The sequence below is a fragment of the Tauraco erythrolophus genome, chromosome 4 (genome assembly GCF_009769465.1).
Source record: "Tauraco erythrolophus isolate bTauEry1 chromosome 4, bTauEry1.pri, whole genome shotgun sequence".
Classification (NCBI taxonomy): Eukaryota; Metazoa; Chordata; class Aves; order Musophagiformes; family Musophagidae; genus Tauraco; species Tauraco erythrolophus.
Genome location: NC_141468.1, coordinates 35,176,186 through 35,200,202, shown reverse-complemented (window position 1 = coordinate 35,200,202; position 24,017 = coordinate 35,176,186). Strand labels below are relative to the sequence as shown.

Here is a 24,017-nt window from a genome sequence, read left to right as displayed (position 1 = left end):
GGTATTTGGAGACATAGGCTTCCTGTTTGTTCTCACTTTGCAGAAGTCTTCAGATTTCAAATGTTTGTTTCTTGTCATATGACAGTCCACATAGGGAAAACAGTTTAATACGTATCTGAGAGCTGCCATCTTCAGAGTATTCAAGAAGACAACTCAGTATTCCCAACTAGACTCAACATTCTCATGATTATGCAGGATAAATAGACCAACATACTTTGGAACAATTCAGACATCCCTTCTACAATCCTGGACTCTGACAGGCGATATCTGACTTTAGCAGCGAAGGTTTTTCCAGTACTACTCAACTCCCTCCAAAGCCTGATCAGCTCATTCCCTCATTTCAGGAGAAGAAAACACGTCCTCCAACTCTGTTTCTACCTTATGAGACTCCTAAAAGAACAGGTGAGTCAGACCACAAAATGGCCTGAACACATAAAAGGTACTTGAAGCTCAAAGGCCATCCTTGAGGCCATTTTGCCTTCGACAGAACGGTCATTGATTCCTCTTGTACCCCACTAAAGAACAAAGGAAGAGGCCGGACGAGCTCAGTTCCACCTGTGCCCTGACACCTCCGGCCATACAATAAGCAGGTTATCACTTCTGAAGTTGATCTATCTTGGCCACCAGCGCACCAATGAATGAATGCACTGAACACATTACTTGCCAAGATCATACACAGCTCCGTTCAAACCTTGTATCTGACTTACTTTTTCTTAAAGCAGACAAGAAAAGACTGAAACAAAGCACTTAATAAAAGGAAGATAAAAGGAGCATTTTTAAAAAGTTGTATGTACATTACATGTTTTCTGGAGCATTGGTGGCCGAATAGACAGACCTCACTACCTGTATAGACTAGACCCCAACTCTTGGGAACCAGGCTCACCAAAGGCATCTGCACTGTAGATATTTTCAAGTAGATGGTGACGCTGAAAATTATTCCCCCATCTTTACCAGTGATTAGTCATCAATAAATGGATTCTCCAGCCTGGGGAATTTCTAGTTCAAAGCTAGATTCCTCCCTCCCCCTCAGATGTAGGTTTAACCACAGCTATAAAAACTAAGATTTGAGGATCAAAAGACTAAAAATCATATTTCACTAAAACAAATTCCAGAAGTGACGACTTTTCCTGAAAAGGAACCATTGCACTCATACAGCGATTGCCAGAGTACGGCCTCCTAACAACCTGTTTCCAGTAAGGCTGATAACCCACAGGCTCCGTGTTAAGGGATGCCGGGCTCCCTGGATGCTGGTGCAAGCAGTTTTAGGAAGCCTTTGCCTGGACCGAATGATTTAAACGAGGGACCCGATGGTGAAGGAAAATAAGTCCAGTCTGTCAACACTGTGGTGCCAGACTCTGCCCTGAGATCTCGTTCCTTCGAAGCCGGGTGTGGAAACATCTTCACCCTGGAGCTGACGTGCAGCGGAAGGTGATCGGTGGGGTGCCCCGCAGATCGGCGAACTTGAGGGGACACCCCCGAACTTCCTGGCGCTGCCTTTGCCCTTCTCGGGGTGAACTCGGCGTTGCCGGGCTTCTCAGAAGTCCTTTTTTCCTTCACCGACACGTCTCTCGGGCTCTAAGGCGGCGTGAGGGGCGGCGGGAGCGGCGGGACGGGGCGCCGCGACCCGCCCCGGGGCGCGGAGGGTCCGGCCCGCGCGGGCGGCGCGCGAGGGGGAGGCGCCGGGCGGCGGCCGCGCGCGGGGGCTGCCCCCTGCCATTGGGCGGCTCCTGCCCCGGGGGCGGGCCGGGCCGCGGGGCCCGCTTTGAAGTGCGGGTGCGGGGATGGCCGCCGCCTGAAGGCGGCCGGGCATCTCCTCGCCTCCCGGCGGGGGCAGGGGCAGGGGCAGGAGCAAGGGAGGCGGAGGAAGGGCCGGGAAGGGCCGCCCTCGCCCACCCCGGCGGCGGAGAGCGAGCTGGGGGAGCGGAGGCGAGGGGCCGGGAGGAGAGGCAGCGCGATCGTGGGGCAGCTTCCCGCGGGAGCGGGCGAGCGAGGGGAGCGCGGAGCCGGCGGGGCAGCGAGGAGGGTGGCGGGGAGCATGGAGGAGCCGCGCGGTGCGGGGTCGGCCCCGGCGGCCGGCGGCTGCTGAGGCGGCGGCCCGGGGGCGCTGCGGGCACGCCCGCCGCGGAGCGAGCCATGCGGGTGGCGAGGTGGCTGGCGGGTCTGCTGTGCTCCCTCTCGCTGCTCGTCACCGAGGCGCGGGGAGTCCGCTTCCACCCGGGACAAGGTAAACAAGCGGCGACAAAGGCGGCGGCTGCCCCGCGGGTCCCGGCCCTGCGGCGGGCGCTGTGCCCTGCGGGGCAGCCGACGCTGCCCTGGCCGCGGGCGGGGAGGAGGGAGCGTTTCCTCCCGGGAAGCGTTGAGGGGGCGCGTCCCTGGAGGTGGCCGGCGGCTGCTGCGTGGGACGGGGCTGCGGGGCGGCCGGAGTGGGGTCTCGCCGGGCACGGTGGGCACAGGCCCGCAGCTGCCCTCCTGTCACTCACTGGGCCCCGGCGAGCGCAAGGAGTGCCGTGTCAGGGGCTGTGTGGGTGCGAGCGGAGGGCGCTTCTGTGCGGCTGCATCAGGCTGAGCCTCTTGCTTTCTGTTGCAGAGACCTTAGTGAGGCAGCTCTCCTCCTATGAAATCGTCACACCTGTCCGAGTGAATGAATTTGGAGAAGTCTTCCCTCACACGCGTCACTTCAGCAGGAGGAAAAGGAGCTTGGAGGCACCGCTGGAGCCCGCTGCTTTCCGAACGCATTACCGGCTCAGTGCGTACGGGCAGGTCTTCCAGCTCAACCTGAGTGCTGATGCCGGCTTCGTTGCTGCTCAGTACACTGAGGTGCACGTAGGGGCCCCGCAGAAGCAGTCCTCCCCTGATTTGCGCCACTGCTTCTACCGTGGGCATGTCAATGCACAGGAGATGCACATGGCTGTCTTCAGCGTCTGCGGTGGCTTGGTAAGCATGTTGGTTACTGCCTCCTGTCTCCATTCATATTCTCCTCCTCCCTGAAAGACATGTAGTGGGATGCCTTTGCCGCTGAGCTGAGCTGGAAATTCTCAGGCATCATTCCAAGTAATTGGTCATGAAATGTCTTGGCATCGGCAGTTTGCGGTCATGATGATACTTTTTTGGCGGGATATACAAATGTTGCTTTCAAAGGATCTATTGCTGGCCTGTAATAGAATTGGTTGATGTAACTCCTGACACCCAGAGCATTGTAACGGAGGAAAAAGCATGCTTCAGAAACACAGTAAGCTATTGTTTTGATAAAGTGATGCTGTTAGTCAGCGTCACTTACGTGTTAGTAGCTTTGTAGATACTATATGGTTATGAGTGAGGAATAATGGTGCTTGAGATGATGAGAGAAGAACTGGTGTTGATATTTTTGTTCCTCTGCTTTCAGCAATGCTGCAGAGGTGTGTCATGTTCTAATAGGTATGCAGCAGTCCTCTCTAATCATGTTTCTGTTATAAGTGGATCATAGAGCTTCCTACTAACTTCAGTGGGAATGTGTCTATAAAACACTTCTAAAGGACTGAATTGAGCAAAGCAATCAAAACTCCTTTGATATACATTCTTTACTTATCCCTTGATAGCACTCCTTGTCTTCCAAAGTGATAATGAAGAAATAGTATTACACAGCTGTTGTACTGTGTTGCTAAATTTTATAGTTTTGTGTCTAGAAACAGGAAGACTGAGGCCTAGTGCTTTACTACCTCACTGTTTACTGAATTGCTGAGGACAAGTATGTGTGACATGCACACTGTAAAAGGATGATGTTGTAAATATTACTGTGAATTTAAGTTGATGTTGTTTCATGTTTTTTGCAATCACTCAGGAGAGTAAAGGTGCAAGACTTTTAGTTTTGGGAAATTAAAAAAATCCAGCTTTGTATTCTAGTCTCTTTCTAGTAGCCTATAGAAAACAGAATGGAGATGGCTGGATGCATGCAGGAGGCTGTAACGCGTATTGAAAGGTGGTACACATGATGGAAAAGAGGATCAGAAATAATTGGTACTTGAGAGAGACACCTCTGTTGTCCAGTGCTTATTCTTGGACATGTGGATATATAGTACCTTGTTTTTGGATTGAGGCCTGTGGACTTGGGCTAGTCCTTGGAAATTACTGGAGAAGCAAGCATTCAAAAAGATTAATTCTATATTCATCAAAGTTTTGCCTATATATTGTCCTTTACAAATGGCTGTCATTGGTTCTTGTCTGCATTATACAAAACCCAGTTCAAACCTATACCAAACCTCCCGGTATGTTGCACTGCTAACTCACAGAGGGAGCAGGAAAGAGGAAACATCACAAATACATATTTTTTTTCCTCATGTTTCATGTTCTAGTAGATGCTTATATACCATGGTGTTGAGAATAGTGTCATACTCTATATGGAATAAATATGAGAAGGTTTTAAAGCCTTCTCTTTTTCATAACTTTTGTTGCCTGTTTTAATTCTGTCCCTGCAAACCATCGCTGCTTGAAGGGACCATGTGTGCTGAAAATAATTTTTCTGAAAGACATGCACCTACGGTACTGAAAAGTTGTCTCAACTACCTACTGTTTTGCAGTTCTCAAACTCTTCAGCACAAGACCCTCCTCTGTAATTTCTTCTCTGTAATATTCTTTCTCTCTCTCTCTCTCCTTTGCTGGTATGTCACAGTCTACATGATGTATACTTCCACTTGGAAATCCTTGAGTGCCTTTAAATTGAGCCGTTAGCTCTTCTGGATGAGCCTTGTGAACTTCTGCTGCAGCTTCCAGCTGGATTTCATGTCCTCTGTCATTGCCTGGCTGACAAGTTGCCTAGTCTCGGCCACCAGCAAAGGCCTTGCTGCCCTGGTGTTCTCGAGACCTTCTCTTGCTGCTCCTTTCCCCTTCTGCCCAGGCAGACGCAGCCTTGCAGACAGTATGTAACGTACCCAGCATTGTAGCTGCTTTCCCCTCACTAATGAAGCTGGTGAGGTTTTCAGTAGGGGAAGCAGAGCCTTGCATGGGTGCTAGTGCAGTTTTTGCGGGATATGCGTGTAGTTCCCCAGGGAGGGATTGTGTGGGGATGAAGAGGCAGTCAAGGCCAGCTGGTTGCCTGTATCTGTACAGAGTATCCTCCAACCTGACTCGGAGCCTTCAGCCTAATCTTCTTCCTCATTGTCATGGATTCAAAGTAAGTGCTACACTCTTCATGTGACTGCCGTGGGAGACAACTTTTTTTAGAGTTGAGAGAAGAATGGATGTGAAAGGAGGGAAATAGAGGCCAGGTGGAATTTTCCTGTGAGATCTTGTCCTCCCTGAATACATTTCCCGCTTCCAGGTGGAGCTACCCTCAAAAGTTAGTAAAATGATTTTTTTTTTCTCAAGGTTTTTAAAATTTCATAGCTTTGTGCATTCAAGAAATGTATCTGCAAAAATACGCTAGTAAGTTATTGCTCTTTTATTGAACAGTACCATGCTTCATGAATACATGCAAATGTTTAAGTGGGACTGCTGCTGAGGTAAGGTACTATTTTTGTGAGCAAAACAGTAGAAACTAGACCAGTGACTCAGTAGCCCTGTATTATATTTATTTTAAGTAAGATACCTCCTCTTTGTAGGATCCAATTTTTTCAATGCTGAACTTGAGCTTGGTGTATGGAAATTAAAATAGAAGAGATTGCCTTGAATTATTAAGTATAATTTTATCTTTCAGCTTTGCATATGTAGGGCAATTGCTGTAGACCAGTGCTGTAAAAGCTAGGGAGGAAAAAAGGACGTGGATTTAGACAAAAAGGTACAGGAAATCTAACAATGGAATTTTAAAAATTGCTTTGAAGATGTACCTGAGTGATCTGAAGTTAAACCAGATACTTGAGTTCACTTTATCTTGTAAGCTCTTTGCTGCCTTCATTCACAGCTTTACTCCTGCTTCCCAAGTTCCTTATTTTCTTTTTTTGCATTCTCAAGTTGAGTGTGTTCTCCCCCTTAAGCTCTGCTTTCCCATTCCACCCTCAGTTAAGCTTTTTTCTGAGTGTGCCAAGAGCACGTACAACCCAGAGTACCCATGGAGCATTGCTTAATGGCTCCTGACACCCTGTATGGAGTTTTGTTGTGTTACATTTCAGAGCATGCCCTGAGTTCAGGGATGCAAATGGCAAAGGGAGGTTAGAAGGTCAGCGGGGAGTCTGTGGTAATTGCAAGGAGGGAGTGTGTAATTAGGGAAGGTTGGGATGCCGTCAAAGGCAGAAGGTCATTTGGAGTGATGGCCTGGGTGCCTAGTAGAACATCTGATCGCATACAGACATATTTCTTGCATCTTTAGAGTAACTTGAAATTTAACAGTTTATTTCACTTTATTTTCCTAAGTTCTATATCTTTTTTACTTTTACTGCAGTGGTCAATTAGAGCTTCCTACAAACATGGAAAACGAGATCTCCTGAGGATGTCTCTGGATGCATGTAGACTAGAGACCTCTCAAACATTAACCAGACAGCAAAATCAAAGAAGTAAAAAAAAAAAGCAGTTAACTTTTGAGAACATATGGCTTACAAGTTTATTGACAAATACAAATACCAGTGGATAAAGCATCTCAAAATGAGGGAGTTATCACCATTTATAACTAGAATGAGCCTTCAATTCCTAGCAGGCCCCTGTCTGAAGAAAGGAGCTTTATTTTGATTTGTCTTAATCCTGAATGAATACTATAAAAACAGTTTGTTTAGTCCTTTGAGAAGCCTGGTATTCTTTCGGGGAGGTCAGGAATGTGTTGACTGAGGGTAGTTAAAATTAGTTTTTGTGGGCTGGGAGAACGCCTAAGTGACAAAGGTGTTTTATGTGACTCTACTGTGAGAGAGGGAAAGGTAAGAAAGGAGGAAACGTGCATCTTTTTGGGTGTATAGTCTCTGGTACATAGAGCAATTTCACGTGCTCACTGACTGGCAAAAGTTAGGAGTAGGAAAGTGCACGTGAATCTCTTTTTGCATGAATTTGCTACCTATCAGCTTTCTGCAGGCCAGGAAAGCAGGACTGATTTGTTCTAATGTAGCTTCTGGAGTGTAACAAGGTCTACGTGACAAATTCCTTCCTTCAGAGCTCAAGGAAGCCCCTTGGTAACACTCCTTTACTACACATCAGGCTCACTTTTGTCTGGAGGATGGCAGGATTATGAACCTAAGCATGGATCTTCAGAGTTCCTTCAGTACAAGAGGTTGTGTTTAGTTTTTTACTAATATGGGTCAGTGGATCACCTTTGTGAAAGATTTAGAGAAAATATTTTTACAAGGGTGTGTAGTGATAGGACAAGGGGCAATGGCTTTAAACTGAAAGAGGGCAGATTTAGATTAGATATAAGGAAGAAATTTTTCACTCAGAGGGTGGTGAGGCAGTGGAACAGGTTGCCCAGAGAAGTTGTGGATGCCCCATCCCTGGAAGTGTTCAAGGCCAGGTTGGATGAGGCTTTGGGCAACCTGGTGTAGTGGAGGGTTTTCCTGCCTGTGGCACGGGGGTTGGAACTAGATGATCTTTGAGGTCCCTTCCAACCCTAACCATTCTACGACTCTATGAAAATTCTGTCTGCTACTATGTATGAGTGCAGTCGTTTCTTTTCAGGAGAAGTAGGCAGTCCTGGAATTTATTTTAATGAAATGTAGTTTTTAATCGTTTGGTTTAAAAAAAACAACTAAACAAAGAAAACCCCCAAACTTGCTAGAAGCTAGTGCTAGCATGGCCGGCCTCTAGTTTCTTGTGCAGATCTCGTGCGGATAACAAGCTCCACATACTTGCTCCCCAGTTTTGTGCTGCTTAGTACTAATAACTTCTATGAGTTAAAAACTACATTGGTTTTCCAAAGAAAGCTTTAACACTTGTAACTGGAAGATATGTTTACCTTGACATAACTTAATGCTTTAACTTACTAGCTGTCACTTCAAAAAAGTTACCTTCTAAATCTGAAAGGCAGAATAGTTTTCAGCATTCAGGTCACATTTATAAACCAGTGAACATCCATAAGCCACATACTAATTTGTATAGATTTTTGTCTTAATGTAATTAAAATGTAAACTCAAGGCAATCAGTTCTTCTTTGTACAAACCAAGTCTCATTGTTGCTGACTGGCTGATGTGATGACTTCCACTTAATAGTTCTGTTTTCACTTGTCATATAGGTGTACAAGGTGAGTCTCTAGCCCTGAATCTCTGCAATACAACAGTCAAATTTCAGTGCTTACTTTATAACCCTTTGCATTTGTTCTATCTCTCATGAGCAAAAAATGTTTTCAAGTACAAGGACTGACTTTGCAAGTAGAAGATAAAATGTTATGATGTTTGGGTTTTTTTGACTGTTGTTTTTATATCTAAACAGAACAAAAAAAAGCATCAGAAAGTAGACCAAACTCTACCTTCTTGACATTGAAAAGATCTAGATAAAAATTTTTGTACTTGATTGCTTCATTTAAATTTTTAATTTGATTTTTCCCTTTTTACTGCTTTCTTCTCTGATTATTTTTTCTTTGCTCGTGGCTTAATTTCTTTTACAATTTTTATCTCATTTACTTTGGTTTGTTTTCTGGTTAACTTTTACCTAATACATGTTTTTGTAAGCAGGATGAATTTTAAAATATTTCCACTTCTGTGACACTTGACCTAGCATTTTTCAACAACAGTTTTTTTTAATGGCTGCAGTTGCCTGAATTCTTCCTAGTCTTGCTTTGCAGGATGAATGGCACATATCTCGTACTATTGCTCTCTCATCTCTTTTTAGCTTTGTAGACACTAGATGTCTTTTTCACGTACACCTGAGAGTAGACCATAACACTTGAATTTACTTGAATCCTGGTCCCAATCAATATCTGCCTGCTTGCCTTGGCAGAATCACTATTCATCTCACACTTTGTTATAAAATTGTAAAACAGAGGTCCCCCCAGGTACTGTTACAAAATACCTGAAGCATCCCCAGTACATTATCCCCAAACTTTTACATCTCTGCTTTTCCTGAAAATATCTCTGCAGATGCTATGCTTTTACACATGTGCTTTTACAGCACAGATCAGCAAATACAGGTGATAACTGCAATTGTAAACTGAGAAAAAATACATGAGGTTGCGAATTGTGCAGCTGAGGTCTGTCACAGAAAAACGTCTGTCAGAAACAATAGGATCTGAATACGTGTCTACCTTTTTACCAGCAATTCTGCATGAATTGTCCTTTATGTAGGAATGGCCCAGTCTGTTTAATGTTTTATGTCCAGGATGCTTAGACATCACTGGCCTGCCTTTTGCCCACATCCTGTGTCTGGTAGCCTCTTTCCCTGGCAGCTGTTTGAGCACATTCTACTTGCCAGATCCATTGTTCTGATGGCTGCAGGCTGTTCTTAACTACTGCCTTTATAGGAGATCCACAATCTCTTTTCATCATTTTGGGTTTATGCGACATGGATGAATTTGCTGGAAAGCTATGGGCAGCCGTAGGAGGTTGGATTTTACTTACATATATATATGTAAAAATGTGCATATATATTTTATATATATATATATGCACATGTTCATTAAACTTCCAGGAAGTACACAGAAGTTGCTGTGCATGAAGATAAGCGATAGAGGTGTTGGGAGAGGACACAACATATGGCCATTTACTGTCACTACGTGAGCTAAGTGACTGACATGGTGTGCAAAACAGCTTTTATTTTTGGCTTTTTTTTTGTCTTAACGCTTTCAGCCCTGGTGGCAGTCAGCAGTTAGCTGTCATGGATCTCAGCAAACTTTGTACTCTTGGGGAACAGATAGACTTCCCACATGAGATAACGTATCTGCAATAGTCTCAGTTGTCATTCTTTTTCAGACATACCCTCATGTAGAAAATGGCAAGATTATGGTAGCAAAGTCAGACACTGAGAACAGGTCATACCTTCGCATGTACACATATTGACAAAAGTACTCAAGGTAACTTCCTGTGTGGGTGACCAAAAGAGGTGAAAATCAAGCCAGACCTTGTGTGTACTTGAGTGATAATTGCCTGATGGTGGATATTGAGGTCAAAAGGACTTTTTGGAGTTACTCATTTCCCAGTGAGAGAAAAAGGTAGTTCTGCATGTACTTAAATACATCAAAGCTAGGAAGTTCTTTTTAAACAGAGATAAGTTGCAAGTGTAAATTTGCTTGATGTTTACTGGGACAGACAAGCTTATATGCTGGAGTTTCCTTCAATATGAAGCATATTGGTCTGTGCTCTATGGGAACACTTAGCTTGATGATTTTTTTATGTGTTAAAAACAAACCCCAAAAAACCAAAAGTGGAAGACAACTTCTCCCCTCAAAACCCAACTAAACAATAAAGCCTCTTCATGTGTATATACATTTTGTTTCGCCAGTTTCAACAGGTATTGCAGAATAGCTGCTTTTCCATAGTGAAATCTGCATGTATATATCTATGACAAAAGTTGCTATGCATAATTTTTAGTTGACTTGTCTAGCTTGTTCACTGTGAATTGTATATAAAGTTAAAAATAAATAAATGGCCTCTCTCTTTTCCCTCCATTCCAATGAACCTTTTTAATTGCCATGATCCTGCTCTTTCCAGCTATCTTTGAGACTGTTACTGTAGCATTCTCTGAAGTTCTCTGCTATTTAGGGAGACTGTTGTTGTTACAAGTTGTATTTTAGAAACTCCTGGAATAGCATTTTTAGCAGGCTTCAGCCAGACTTTCATGCTTAGAAGAGCCTTACAAAGTGATGTTCAGGATACCTAGAGCCAGGATTTACACTTTCTGCAAGAATATTCTTTCCCCTATGCATTATGCAAAATGGAAATACCTTTTTGTGTATGTTGTGTAACTTGGCAGTAAGGACGCTGGATCCAGTGCTACGGTTGTCAGCATGGTTAGATCAGATGTGATCTAAACATTAAAATAGTTAAGATCCCTGTAGGAGTTTACACAGAATTTAAATTTCAGTCTGGAATTATGTAATTTTATTTAATCAGTGATTAGGTGCTTTTCCAGACCAGGACAATTCTGAGCATAGGTGGGTGCCTTGTTACTTCTGTTCAAGGTGTGATTAACTGTGCTAAAGGTGTGATTTCTATCTGCTTATGAAATTTTAACATCACAGAATTTGTAGGGAGATGTAGTTAAGAGCATAGCTCTACTTAACAGCTAAACTTGAAAGATTTTTTTTCCCTATAATAAGTTTTTAGCATCTTATTCTATTTCTCTCCAAGAATTTGAAATATGTTTCTTTCAGTCACTTCTAAAAAGATATTCCACCAGAAAACACTTACTCATTGCTAGATATTTCTTCCCTGTTGCTCAGCTGGTGTATTATTTATTATTTTATTACTAGTGTATTGGTTACTATTTTATTACTGCTTTCTCATTTCTGTTGTATTAGCTCTAGTTTTAATACATTAGCTTGCAACCACTACCTCTTGTTGTGTTTCTAGCTGAATTATCTTACAGTAGAATTATTTTTTTCCAGATGCTGGCTGTGTACTGTGATCAGATAACCTCTAATACTTTTTTCTTCAGTGAGCTAATTAAGCTAAGCTTAAGTCTTTCGTTAGAAAACATTGTAACAGTGGAGCAGGAAGAAAAGGGTGAAGGGCTTCTCACATGATTCAGTAGAGCTTTGAATTAACACAAGGAGGAGGAGGGAAGAGAATAATATAAAAGGAAGGGATTTTGTAATTTACTTTGACCATGAAAGTACTCTTGCTGTAAACTACTTGGAGGTTTTTGGATTTAAGAAGCCATACTATGAGGGCATGAAAAATACTTGATTATAGGAGCAGAACTTACCTGGGAGGGAGTCTGCCAGTTTAAAGTCATGTTTTCCAGAACTTAAGTTGTTCTTTTAGCATTTTTCTGAAACCTTTCCAATTTTGCTGTTGGACATATTAAGATTAATTCCACGTTTCTGAAACCTGCTATATATCCCTTATGTTTTCCATGTGTTCTATGAAGTTGCCATTATATACAAGGCTGTAATTTGTATATGGGCATGGTACATACTTTAACCATAAGTTCTGTAATATTTATTTCTGTTGCTCTTGGAATAGAGCAAATGCATTGATAAAGACTATACTTTAAACGACTGAGGCATACCATATATAGTGAGTAGCTGCATTGATCCATTGAACCTTGATTTAATATAAAGTGTCTAACTCATGCAGAGTATTTTAAATCCAAGAAATAAATTATCTTTCTCATGTGGTTTTTCTCATAAATTTCCTCAAATCTATGTATATTCATAGGGGTAGCAGTCCCTCTTTGGACCCCTTATTTATGATGTGCAAGAGACTGTTTTCAATTTTGTACTCTACTTCTACCGAAGAGATCTTTTAAATGTACTTTTACCTCTTTATCTGAGAACAGAAATAGAATGTTTCAGGCAGATTTCTTGTTATGTGATTTGAGAGGCATCTGTAGATGATAAGTAAATCCAGTTCATTTCTGATTTCATTTCCTCCAAATGTTTGGGCTCCTGTTTCGGCAACCTGCCTCTGTACATCTAAATGACTTTGGTTTATTTGGTTTTATCAAAACTATTTTTTATTTGGATCTCTCAGACCTTTTCCTTGTGTGCCTAACTCATGATGATAGCTCCATGTGTATCAGCAGTGTCTGTCACCAAATTAAGTATCCCTTTCATGAATGAAGGACTACAAAACAGACAGTATAGCTGATGACTGAATTTTTGTAGACCTATGTGTTAGGAAAATGAAGAGATAACTGTGTGTAGCTAATGAAAATCCAGCTTTAGTCTTATAGAGAATTTAAAGGATTGGGATTGGTACCTTTAAGCTGGGGTTTTAAATGAAAAATGTCTTTCTTAAAATAGAGCTGTTTTAATTTCTTATCCTGTGTTTTTTCTCGCATACAATACAATGAGTTCTTCTCAACTTGGAAAGGGGAAGTGTAAAAAATTTATCATAGACTACTGGTGAGAGGTGTTCCTAACTAGTCAGAGGTAATAATTACATATTTATCTATACATAGTTGAAGAGGAGAGAATTCGTTGAGGAAAGAATGAAAGTTTGTTGCATTATAGATTTTTGATTAGTTATTTCTTCCATATCTAAAAAGACGGTTGATCCTGGGGTACTGTGCAATAATCAGTGGGCCAGAGAGTAAGCGAGTGAGAGGAATCCTGGCCCTGATTTTCTGAAGTAGTTAGCCCAAGTGTCTGGAAAGGTGGAATCTCCAGTCTTAAGGATACTGTTGTGCCTTCTTGTATAAATCTTTTGATTTAAAACAAAAAGCTAAGAAAAATTCTGAGGTCATGAAACATAATATAGGATTCTTCCCCTTCAGCTGTCTGTCCTAACTTTTTGGGTTACAAGTTTATGGTGTGTTTTGTATTTTCTTGGGTATAATGAAAGAGATTTCATTGTTTTGCTTTCTATGTAGTTTCTCTAATCATTTACTGTGAAGATGAGCACACTTACTGCTACTTCTGAGTATCTTTTAAAAGAGGGAGAATTGCCTTCTGTTTTTTGTTGTTTGTTTGGCTTTTTTTCTTCTCCCCAGATGTTTTCATTGTGTCTTTTTTTCAGCACAGGATTCTGGATTTTAATTAAGATACACGTATCAGTTCTGATTGAGATACTTAGACTATAGAATAATGAAGGCTCAGCCACAGAAGTTGCCAGGTGTTTTATGTTATGTATTCATTGTTAGGCTCAGCTTGATGTGCAGTCTTTGGAGCACCATTCTGAGTCACTTGATGGTTTGGTTTTACAGTAAACTCTTGCTGATATGAAGTTGAGTTTTTTTGCCAGGAAAAATGATTCTCCATTCCAGGGGGTCTGTGCTATTTCAGTTGAAAAAATCTTTAAAATATCTCTCTGGTAGGAGGCATAGATTTTTAACTACACAGAGGAGTTGGTATATAGTGTACATGACTTCTATTGCTAGTGTGTAGACCAAGAAGTGTGGGAGCACATATCTAGAGGAGGAGCAAGGCAGAAATACCTCTTTCAGAGTATCAGCAATTCTAGGTTGAGTTAGGTCAGTCATGATGCCTCATTTTCACTCTTCCCAATACACTGGATGGGGTAATGGTGCATAAATATAGTTTTGAATTCCTAGATAGACAACCAAGTGCTATCAGAGGGAAAAGAATCCTAAATATGGGGTCAGGAGTCTGAACAAGTGAGTTTGATCACTTTGAAAATTCCAAAAACTTTTTTTGAGTCTGAAATGGTGGAAAATATAGCCTTGTTTTTGCACTTCATCTTTTTCCAGTGGAAGTCTGATAATCTGTAAGATGAGTTTGGTTTAAAATGTAGCACAAACTCTTTCCTTGTTAGTTCTTCGCTATTATTCTCATAATTGATATGTTTGTTGTAGCTGAAATAATATCTTTGTAAAATCTGAAAGCCTGTTAGTTGGAAAAGCCATTGAAGAAACAAATACAGACTATCTGCTCTAGCTATTAGAAGGACTAGGAGGTAAGTAAAATGTATATGTGAAATAAAGTAGTAGCAGTAAAGCTTTTGCTTAAATTTAAAATAAGATCTTTTGAATGTCTCTTACCATAAATGCTATTTCTAGATATGTCAGGAGAAAAGAATTAGTTAGCATGTTAGTGTTCACAAGTAGCATGGGATCAAGTTTACCGTGTCTTGATAATTGAGACTTCAGTAATTTCGGTAAAAAATCATCAACAGGAGTCTCAGCATCAGTTCTTGCTTTGTCCCTGAGTGCTGGGCTCTTCTTGTCTGTCCCTGTCACTTTGCCCAGAAGGTTGCACCTACTTAGTCCTAACTGACAAGCTGTGGCATATCTGTTTTCGTGAGTCCCTTCCCAGGGAGGCACATAGCCTTCTCAGTATGTTCCATCTGCTGTCCTCTACAAACCACAAGCCCTGGAAACACTGCATGTGAGAACATATAAAGGATCTGAACATAGAAAGGATCCAGCATGAAGACTACTTGCAAAGAATTTAAATGAAACTGAGGGGGAAAAGTGTTTCTGTGAGTTAAATTTAAACCGTCTTGGAAGGAGAATACTACGGAGCTGAGACTTTTTTCATTCTGCTACAAAGATGATGCAGAGGATCCAACCACAGTGGATTTATAGTAACTGTAATTTTGGATGATATGTACACCATGTATCAGGCAAGATTACAGATAGTCAGACATATGCTTGAAGCCTAACAGACTTTTAAATATAGAAACCTGGTAACTGCTAGAGGATCCCAAATTCAAGGGGATATTTTAATTCCTGTGCTATACCCTGGACACTAAGGCAGTCAGCAGCACATTTAAAAAGACTATTTGTATTATTTGCTTGAAAAAAAAAACCCTGTTCTTGCTTCTTTTCCCATATATCTTGCTCTGCTACTCTCTCTATAACTCTGAATTTCAAGGTTGATGTCAACACTTAATCTCTTAAATGATATTATGTAGATTATCACTAGTCTCTTATTGGTCAACATGCCTCACTAATATGGCAAAACAGCTAACGGGGTGCAGTGCACCTGTTCTCTCTAGGTGCTTAATTGGCAGAAAGTCTGAAAATAATTTGATGAAATTCTTACATGGTTTTCCCCCCTCAGAGTTTCCTGAAAATAAGGTACTTAAGCCATACGAAAATATGAATTTAAGTGCAGAGAGAAAAGAGATTCTGGTTTAGGATTTCATAATTGAATGGATTGTGGGGTGGGGCAGGGCTTAATTTTTGTTCTTTTTCTTTGTATATGTGCCAGTGCTTTTGTTAGTAATGAAGTTCCTTTGGTTCCCATTACATAGTTACTCATGTGTGTCTGCTATAGAGAGGAGGGGTAAAAAAATCAAGGAGAAAAATGCATTAATGAAACTGTCAACTTTGAATTCCTGGAACTCATTTCAGAGTCTTTAAAAAGAATATCAGGTTCTCATCTATGGGCAAAATTATGTAAATTGTGTAAAGGACAGAAGACAACACATCAGTCTAGAATTTGGGCAAGACAAATCTTAAAATTTTTGGTGGCCTCTGCTCCCCTTTGCACAGTTCCCAGCTGGTTCTGCGTGGTTATACGTAGGTTCTCTACTTTTATGATCTCCTGTGTTTCATTAATTCTGTATAGTGATTACCTATGATGCATTGTTAATAGGCAAAGTAGTCTGTTAGGAGTTATCCTGGTGTGACAAGTCTCTGAAAGCAAACTTGCCTTTGCCTTACCTTCAAGCTTCCGTCACTAGCTTCCACTGAAGTTTCCTGCGTCTCACGTGATTTCAAAACATTATAGTTAGCTTCAATGAAAACTATTTTTGTATCGGTATCTTTAGTGGAAAATAAATCAATTACTTGTTTTACTTTCAGATGGGCACCTTTAAGGCACATGATGGTGAATATTTTTTAGAACCTCTGATGAAAGCGGATGGAAGTGAACATGAAGATGAACATAACAAACCACATCTTATATACAGGCATGAAGAAACTAAAAAAAAGTATCAGAAATCCCATAAACCTTGTGAAGCTTCAGGTATAGTCCTACTTTAAATTTCTATGTGACTTTTTCAAATGTCAGATATTTTTAAAAAAGGCAAAATTTAATTTTCATGAATAGTATTTATCTCCAGACTGTTCCATTAGAACCTACGCATTTCTTTCATGTAGGCTTGCTGGCCATTTCTTTTTTTCTGCCAGTGGCTAATTCAAATGTAGGACAAAATGTGCATGTAAAAAATCATTAAAAATCCTGATATTGCAAGAACTTCTCTGTGGGTTTACTTTAACTCCTATGTTGTCCCATATGTAAACATTTAAAAAGGAGATCCACAGGAGTTGTTGCTTATATTCAGAAAACATAACTTATTGCAAGTCTAGCAGATAATATGGGACATCTGTGTCTTCTTTAGTAATGGAAGTATCTAATATTGCCCATTAATGTAGTTTTTTCTCCTGATGAGTATTTTAATGATTTATTCATACTAAATATTAATAATATTTAGTTTTATTTAAAATAAAGGTAAGTGGAGTAATTTACAGGCTTACTATTAGGATATGTGACAAGTGAATGGTTGCACTTTCGTAGCTTCACAGTACATAGGTTAATCATTAAGCAAAGTTACTTAAGAGTGAAAACGTATGCAGTGAAAGTGATTATGAAAGACAAAAAAGCTTTATTAATACCATGAAGCAATGAGTAGAAAGCACTGTGCTTTAAACTAATATGTTTTTCAATGGGGCAGAAAACTTTGAGTAGTTGTTTTTCAGAGTTATGCATGCATCTTTGTAGTCAAGAAATAGTATGATGTGAGAAAGGCACCTGCAGCTACCATAAAAGTACAAAAACTAGACAAAAGAGTAGGATTCGAGAGGATTTATTTGGAATTGTGGGTGTCCATAGACTCATTGTAACACTGAGATACCGTCTGCTTTGGGATATAATGATGTAGAAGCCTTTGAAAATCCTGCCTGAGCAATGCACTTCTTAACCTTTACTATTATACTAGTGCCATTTAAAAAATATTTTTCATTATGTTGGAAACATTTTTTTTTGAAATCTAGTGACATAATAAATGCTTTTCTTTTCACTTTTGATAGAAGCGTGCAACCTTCACTTATTTGACTTCAAAGAAAACATAAATGGGTAGAGATTCACAGTAGGTAAAAGCAACTTATATTTGGTTCAACTTGGCATTTAGAAACATCCTGTCTAATTGAAATTCTCCACCTTTCATGAGATTGAAATCTGCATTTATGCATGTTGAATGTGCTTGCACTTCAGGAACATTTAAGCAAGGCTGAGTGCATAAATATGACTCTGAAGAAAAGGAAAAAAGAAAATTTCAACTTTATTTTCTTAAGGAATAGCTATCCAGATGTTAGAAGTATAAATTGCAAAAATAGTGGTGTAGCTTGAGTGGCTAGTGTTTTTAATTTTGGAAAATACTTATTTTATACTCAGAAGCAATATGTTGAGAATTCTGCTTTTCTGTAGTTACTAAGGCCAGAAAGCAACCGTTATGACTATCCTGCATTCAACAAATTCTAGTGAAAGGTATTTCTTTAGCTCTGTTCTAGGAAGCTATAGGAATCGAGGAATCAATCTATTAATTGGTTGTCACTGCAGGACAAGGAGTTAGTACTTTGTTTGAAAATCAAGCAAGCATTGTTATTCCTGATTCTAAAAAGATGAATAATACGTACGGAACCAAAGAAGAGGTCTTTCAGTTTGTTGTGTTGCTTGTTTTTTTCTATATTGTGTATGAGAATTCTAATATAAGCAACCTAGTGTGAGAAAAAGGCTCTAAGCATTAAGAATATGGTCATTTTTCCCCTTTTCATTTATTGGAGCAACTACAAAAGATTGTGAGCCAGGCATTACTGTCATTTTTGAGAGAACAAAGTTGCAGAAATGTTCATGGAGAACAATCTCATGTTGCTATGTTTCTGTCCTTCTAAAGAAGAGATTTGTCTCCTTTAATGCTTGTATTCCCTGGTTTTTCACATCTACCTTTCAAGGAGAAACAGAGTATATCTAGCAATACTTGTGATCATGAGAGTTTGTCTTTCTCTAGTAAGTGAACCTTGACAGAGGATATGGAGAGGCATAGCATTCAGTACATCTTTTTAGTTTGAAATTGTACCATGATAATTACATCTAAAACTAACTAATCTTTTCCTCACTTTGTACTAGTTTCTTCTAAACAAACTTGCTGATGAAAAATTAATTGGAAACCATGGTACTTGCCTTATTGAAGTCAAGATAGGACATCTGCTGCGTTTCCTCTATCCATAAATTCTGTTTCCTTAATACAGGGAAGCTCATCTGAGTTTGCCATGATATGTTTTTGATAAATATGATAGCTGTTACTCATCCACTTATTGATTTCTAGTGTTTATAAACAAAATTAATTTGACTTGTTCCGGTACTGAATTTGTCTTGGCTGGTCCATAAATTTAGGTCGTCTTTATGCTCTCACTTTAAATGTAGATGCTGTTTCCCATTTTGCTATTACTCTGAAATCTCAGACACCTTCTGTGACCTAGTAAAGATAACGTGCATATGAGATTGCTTCTACCAGTTCTCTTCAGTGCATCAAACTCAGTCTGAAGACATCTAGTATATGTAGGTACTCATGAACCAAGTTCCTTTTCAAAGCCAGTCCCTAAATTCTGCCCTTGTTAATGTTAGTGCCAATAGTTTTTGCAATTATTATACCTCTGTTTTGTGACTGACTTTTAGACAATTACTCAGCAAACTTTAGAGTGCTTGCTGTTGTCCCTCTAGTGTTGTTTTCTAGCCGTATTGTGCCCTGACTTTAAAGACGACAGACTATTGAAATGTCAAAAGTAGCTAAAAGTTTATGGATGAGGACTTGTCCCTTGAAATATGGAATGCGTAGATTTAAATTCTCTCAAGATGAGGGCGACAGAATTGAGATCTCTGAATTCTTCAGTCACTGCTGTAGTCACTAAGTCATTAGAATAAAAGGATTAGGAAACATAGCCTTTGGCAGCTACTTTTTAAGAGGAAATCTAGCTTCCAGAAAGACAGTGGAGGAGAAGTGTTCTGAGGGAGCTGAAGTGTCTAGTTAGGTGCTTAAGTTCTGGAGAGGAGTGAGAATTCAGATATGCTTCTCAGTTAAGTATTTTTATGTGGGCTATTCCTAAGGTGACTCCCTGATCAATGCATGGGTCTTATGTATCACGCATCGGAAGCCTCTGGTGGCTGGACTCTGTACCATAATTGGAAGTATTATAGTACTTAGTTTGGAGGTATCTGAGTAGGTTCTCCATATTTATATACACAATGTTACACAAATGAAAAGGTCAGACTTGATTTCAGGACTCAGGCCTAGTCTCTGTTATGGTTTGTTTTGATTAATTCTGTTGGTGTCAAAGGTTTGTATGTATTTGTTTAATTAACTTGCTGCTTTTGTTGCACTGCTTAAGCTGTAGTTTTTATCTCCTTCCAGCCTGCCTGTTCGGATTATACTGCATTCTAGGAACTGTATAATATTGCTATCTCTTGGGCTAATTTTTAACAATAAATCCATATATGATAAAACTATATGGTAATGTACAAGACCTCTAATTTGATGTTCCTATTACAGCCTTCCATGTTTAATATATATTTTTTGAAATTCTTGCACTGTTTCTCTTGAAATAAGATCATAAATACAAGATTGCTTCATCTATTTTGGGCAGCCTTTTGCCTGTTTCTCTTTTTAAATTTAGAAACTGCATTCAACAGTAAAATTTCTTTTTTTACTTCACAGAAAAAGAGTTGAAGAGCACTTTACTACATCGAACTTTCAGCAGTTTAAATGAAGAGAGCAATGTTTTACAGAAGTCTCTCAGTTTAGAGTATGCTTTAAATAACCTGTCTATAGAGGATGATGGTAATCCACATTCCAGGAAAAAACGTTTTCTTTCTTATCCAAGATATGTAGAAGTGATGGTTACAGCTGACACCAAAATGGTTCGTCACCATGGGCAGAATTTACAGCACTACGTATTAACGCTGATGTCAATAGTAAGTAAACTTCAGTTCATAAGTATTAGCAAGGTCAGTTATTTCTGTTCTGTTGTTGTCTCTTCTGCAACTTCCCTGTCTTCTGCTTTGATTGAGTTCTGTCTTAAAAGAGCTGGGATTCCATAAACATTAAAAAAAGTAGGGCCAAAACTTCAGATTATGGATCTCTTCAGTTTGATGCAGTAAGGTGTGTAGGTGAAATACTGTGACCTATTTCCTGATTTGCTGTTGCATTAGAAGAATTCTCAAGCTTCAGTGACTTAAACATATGGATTAATTACAGCTGACAGAGGTTAAAAGGCATTGTGAAAAAAATGCTTGGTTATAGTAATCCTAGCTTGGTTATAGTAATCCTAGTTTTTCAAGTAATTTCAAATTAATATGGGTCAGACTTTGAGTTGGCATCATTTAGTTGAGCTCTTTCTGCAGTGAATTCTTTCTTGAACAAAAAGTCACTTATTTTATTGATTCAGGATATAGTACAATAAGCTCTGTAAAATCAAAGGTTTATCATGACATCTGTTGAAACAATTTTTTTTTCTTTTAGGAAAAGGCATGCTAAAATACTCTGCATAGTAATTATTTCTAGATTTCTGTTCTTCTATCTATTCAAGAAGCTTAATTTATATGAGATGGTCTCTACCTTTGGGCTTGCAAATTAAGACACTTACATATAGGTATTTACAGAGATATGTCCTTTAAATAAGAGAGCTATTCACTTGACTGATTATAGACATCTACTTTTTGGATGAACAGAGTAACTCTTTAGTTTCCACTGTGATCAATTAATTGCATGGAAGTATCCAGTGCCATTTAGGATGCCATAGGACATCTGACTTGGCCTCAGCTGCTGCTTTACAAAGGCGTGCAAGTGTCCTGTAGATCATGTGTCATATCTGCCAGTTCTGTGTAGGTGTCTGATAACCTATAGCATCTGAAGTGACACTAGATATAGGCAACTAAACTGAGTTCTGATCACTCTAATGTCTAGATCTCCAGCTGATGGCAATGGAGGTGCTGTCACCTATTACACAGAGGTAGGCACCTAAATTTAGAAGATGGAATTTTCTTTTGTTATTTTTCTTATAAACCAATTAAAGATTAAGGATGATTAGTATAATTTGATTTGATAGTCTTCTGAATTTTTCTACTGGCAGTGGTGTGAAGATCTGAAAGTTCATGTATTACAAAAAAAATCAATATTGAAAGGTGGATTTTTTTCTTTAACTTATAGTACAGACTGAATTTGGAATTCTTTTAGAAACTGCTGATCCCAAAGATGCTGTTTTTCGTAAAGTTACTTTATTAATACAGAGCTGTACTAAGAAACAAAATCAAGTGATCAAAACATTATTTTAAGATGGAAGCTGTTTTTTACAAAACTTTACAATAAGATGAAATGGAACATTTATTGAATAATTTTCATGAGATGCTGTTGTGATTATAGCTTATGTAATTCCTGATGTTCTTTTTAAGAACAAACATTGTTCCTGCATCTGTGTATGTTGTACATTCAACTGCTATTCCTTACAGTGCAATTTTTCTTGTCTTTTTACTTACATGGACTTCACCTAGGTAAATAGCATACACATTGTATAATTGCTGCTAAAGAGAGTCTATATGAACTGTTTTTAAGATCTAGCATTTAACATATACATGTATAAGTGAAGGAATACCAGTTCTTTGCTAAAAGGCTTGTGATTTCATTCTTGCACTTGCCTATCTATCCTGCAAAAAACTAAGGCTTCGGGCAGTTACTGCTGGCTTTGAGGTAATGGCATACAATAAAACACTACATCTTTAATGTGAATTTAATATCTTTATCTACTGTGGTGTTCAGTAAGATATATAGCTGGCATCTTCTGGCAGCTTTTATTCCACATGTACATCTGCTATGTCTGTAGGTAACCTTGAAACAGAAGTTTAAGACTTCATTTCTAAATGCAGATTTCTTAAAAAAAAAAAATACATAAAATCAGATCTTAATTCTGAAACATTTTCTTCACAGTCCAGTTAATTGCCTCTCCACCCTGCCAAGATTACATATCTCAGCTAATATCCTTTCTCTTTGAAGCATTTCAGTGATGTCATAGAATCACAGAATAATTTAAATTGTAAAGGACCTTTGGAAGTTGTCTGTTCCAACTGTCTACTCACTTATGTAGTGCTTTGTCAAACAAATCAAATAATGTGTATGAAAACGCAGTCTTCAGACTCTTCTTTCTTTCCCATAATACTTATTTTTCAGTAGGCTAGTAATGAATGTGAAGAACAGGAAAACAAATGACTACTACTTTTTGCTATGTAATCTGTTGTAGAATTCATCAGGAAGGCTGTGGGTCAAGAAATGACCCACCTGCAATTAGCGTTTGAAATAGAACCATTGTTAGTCTTATTTCATTACCCATAAAAGGAAGAAATGAAACTATTAAACTTTATCCTTTCTGTCATTATATAGATAGCTTTGATTATTAAATTTAACTGGTACTTGTGTCTGGTCAAGCAACTTCTCCTGTTACAGGAAATTGTCAGGTCCTTGGCATTTTAAATGAATCTCATTATACTCTACTCTTGTAATCATTCTGAAACTTTTAAGGATATTCGGTTTTGGCTTGGATTTTAAAGAATCCTAAAAAGTTTAAGCATGTAAATGCCATTAAATTTTAATGAAACTTAGACATGTAGTTCCCAGAAGAACCTTTGAAATCCTCGCCCATTTTTCTTTTTTTTTTTTCCTGCATCAACAAAGTCACCAAAGTAAACTTGCTACTATAGCATACTGTTTTATGAGTGGAAAATAAGAACTGAAATATACTGCTAAATATTTTTAGGGTTTTGAGTGTCTTGTCACTCATCCAATTCAACCTGAAAAGGCTTAACTCTCAGCATGCAAGTAATCCCATTGAACTGGAACTGGAATGCGTTTTCTCATGTCTTTAAAATTGCATAAATCTTGACAAGATGAGTATTCACGGTATTTACACTATGTCTTGGAAATACTTACTAGTTCTGATTGAAATATGTATTTAAAAGTAATACCTTTGCCATAGGCCTTTATTAAAGCTTTAGTATCGAAATACAAGAGTGTCATTAATTAATGTGAAATGACAAATAAAATAACAAAGAAATCTGTGATTGCTTAACTTGCCACGCTCTTTTTTGTTCCTGAAAGCATTGCATCAGCAGAGCAGGTGGTAGGTATTGCATAAATAGATTCAGTAGCTGGAGGACTCTATCTTAGGCACATTATGTTGTGACAGTTCAAAGTCCCTAACACGAAGGCTTGATCTTAGGAACTGAAATAATTCATGAAGACACTGGATTTACTGTAAAAGCACTAAAGCCTTATGAAATCTGGTTCCATTGTACATTTTGAGGTACTGTCCTCACTTTCTGAATCAGGTACCTGATTACTGACATATTTTGAAGAAATGTGCTGTTTATATAGTTTGGTAGTAAAAAAAAACCTTCTTGGTCTGTTCTTAGTCTGCTTGCAGCAATAACTTGATAATCTTGCCTTTTTGGAAAGGAAACTTGACATGTAAAACCACCTGTGGCAGGGCTATGTTGGCCGGCTCAGACTGGGAACTTGGCTGACTGC

The 24,017-nt window shown here is 39.3% G+C and overlaps 1 protein-coding gene across 1 annotated transcript in view; it reads left to right on the top strand.

Annotated features, from left to right (window-relative positions):
* Positions 1-2,133: 2,133 nt before the first annotated feature.
* Positions 2,134-24,017, top strand: part of ADAMTS20 (ADAM metallopeptidase with thrombospondin type 1 motif 20) — a 100,832-nt gene continuing 78,948 nt past the window's right edge. The window contains exons 1-4 of the mRNA XM_086609827.1: positions 2,134-2,224; positions 2,588-2,934; positions 16,252-16,414; positions 20,160-20,416. Of these exons, the coding sequence (XP_086465953.1) occupies positions 2,134-2,224; positions 2,588-2,934; positions 16,252-16,414; positions 20,160-20,416 (858 nt within the window). The remainder of the gene's footprint in view (positions 2,225-2,587; positions 2,935-16,251; positions 16,415-20,159; positions 20,417-24,017) is intronic.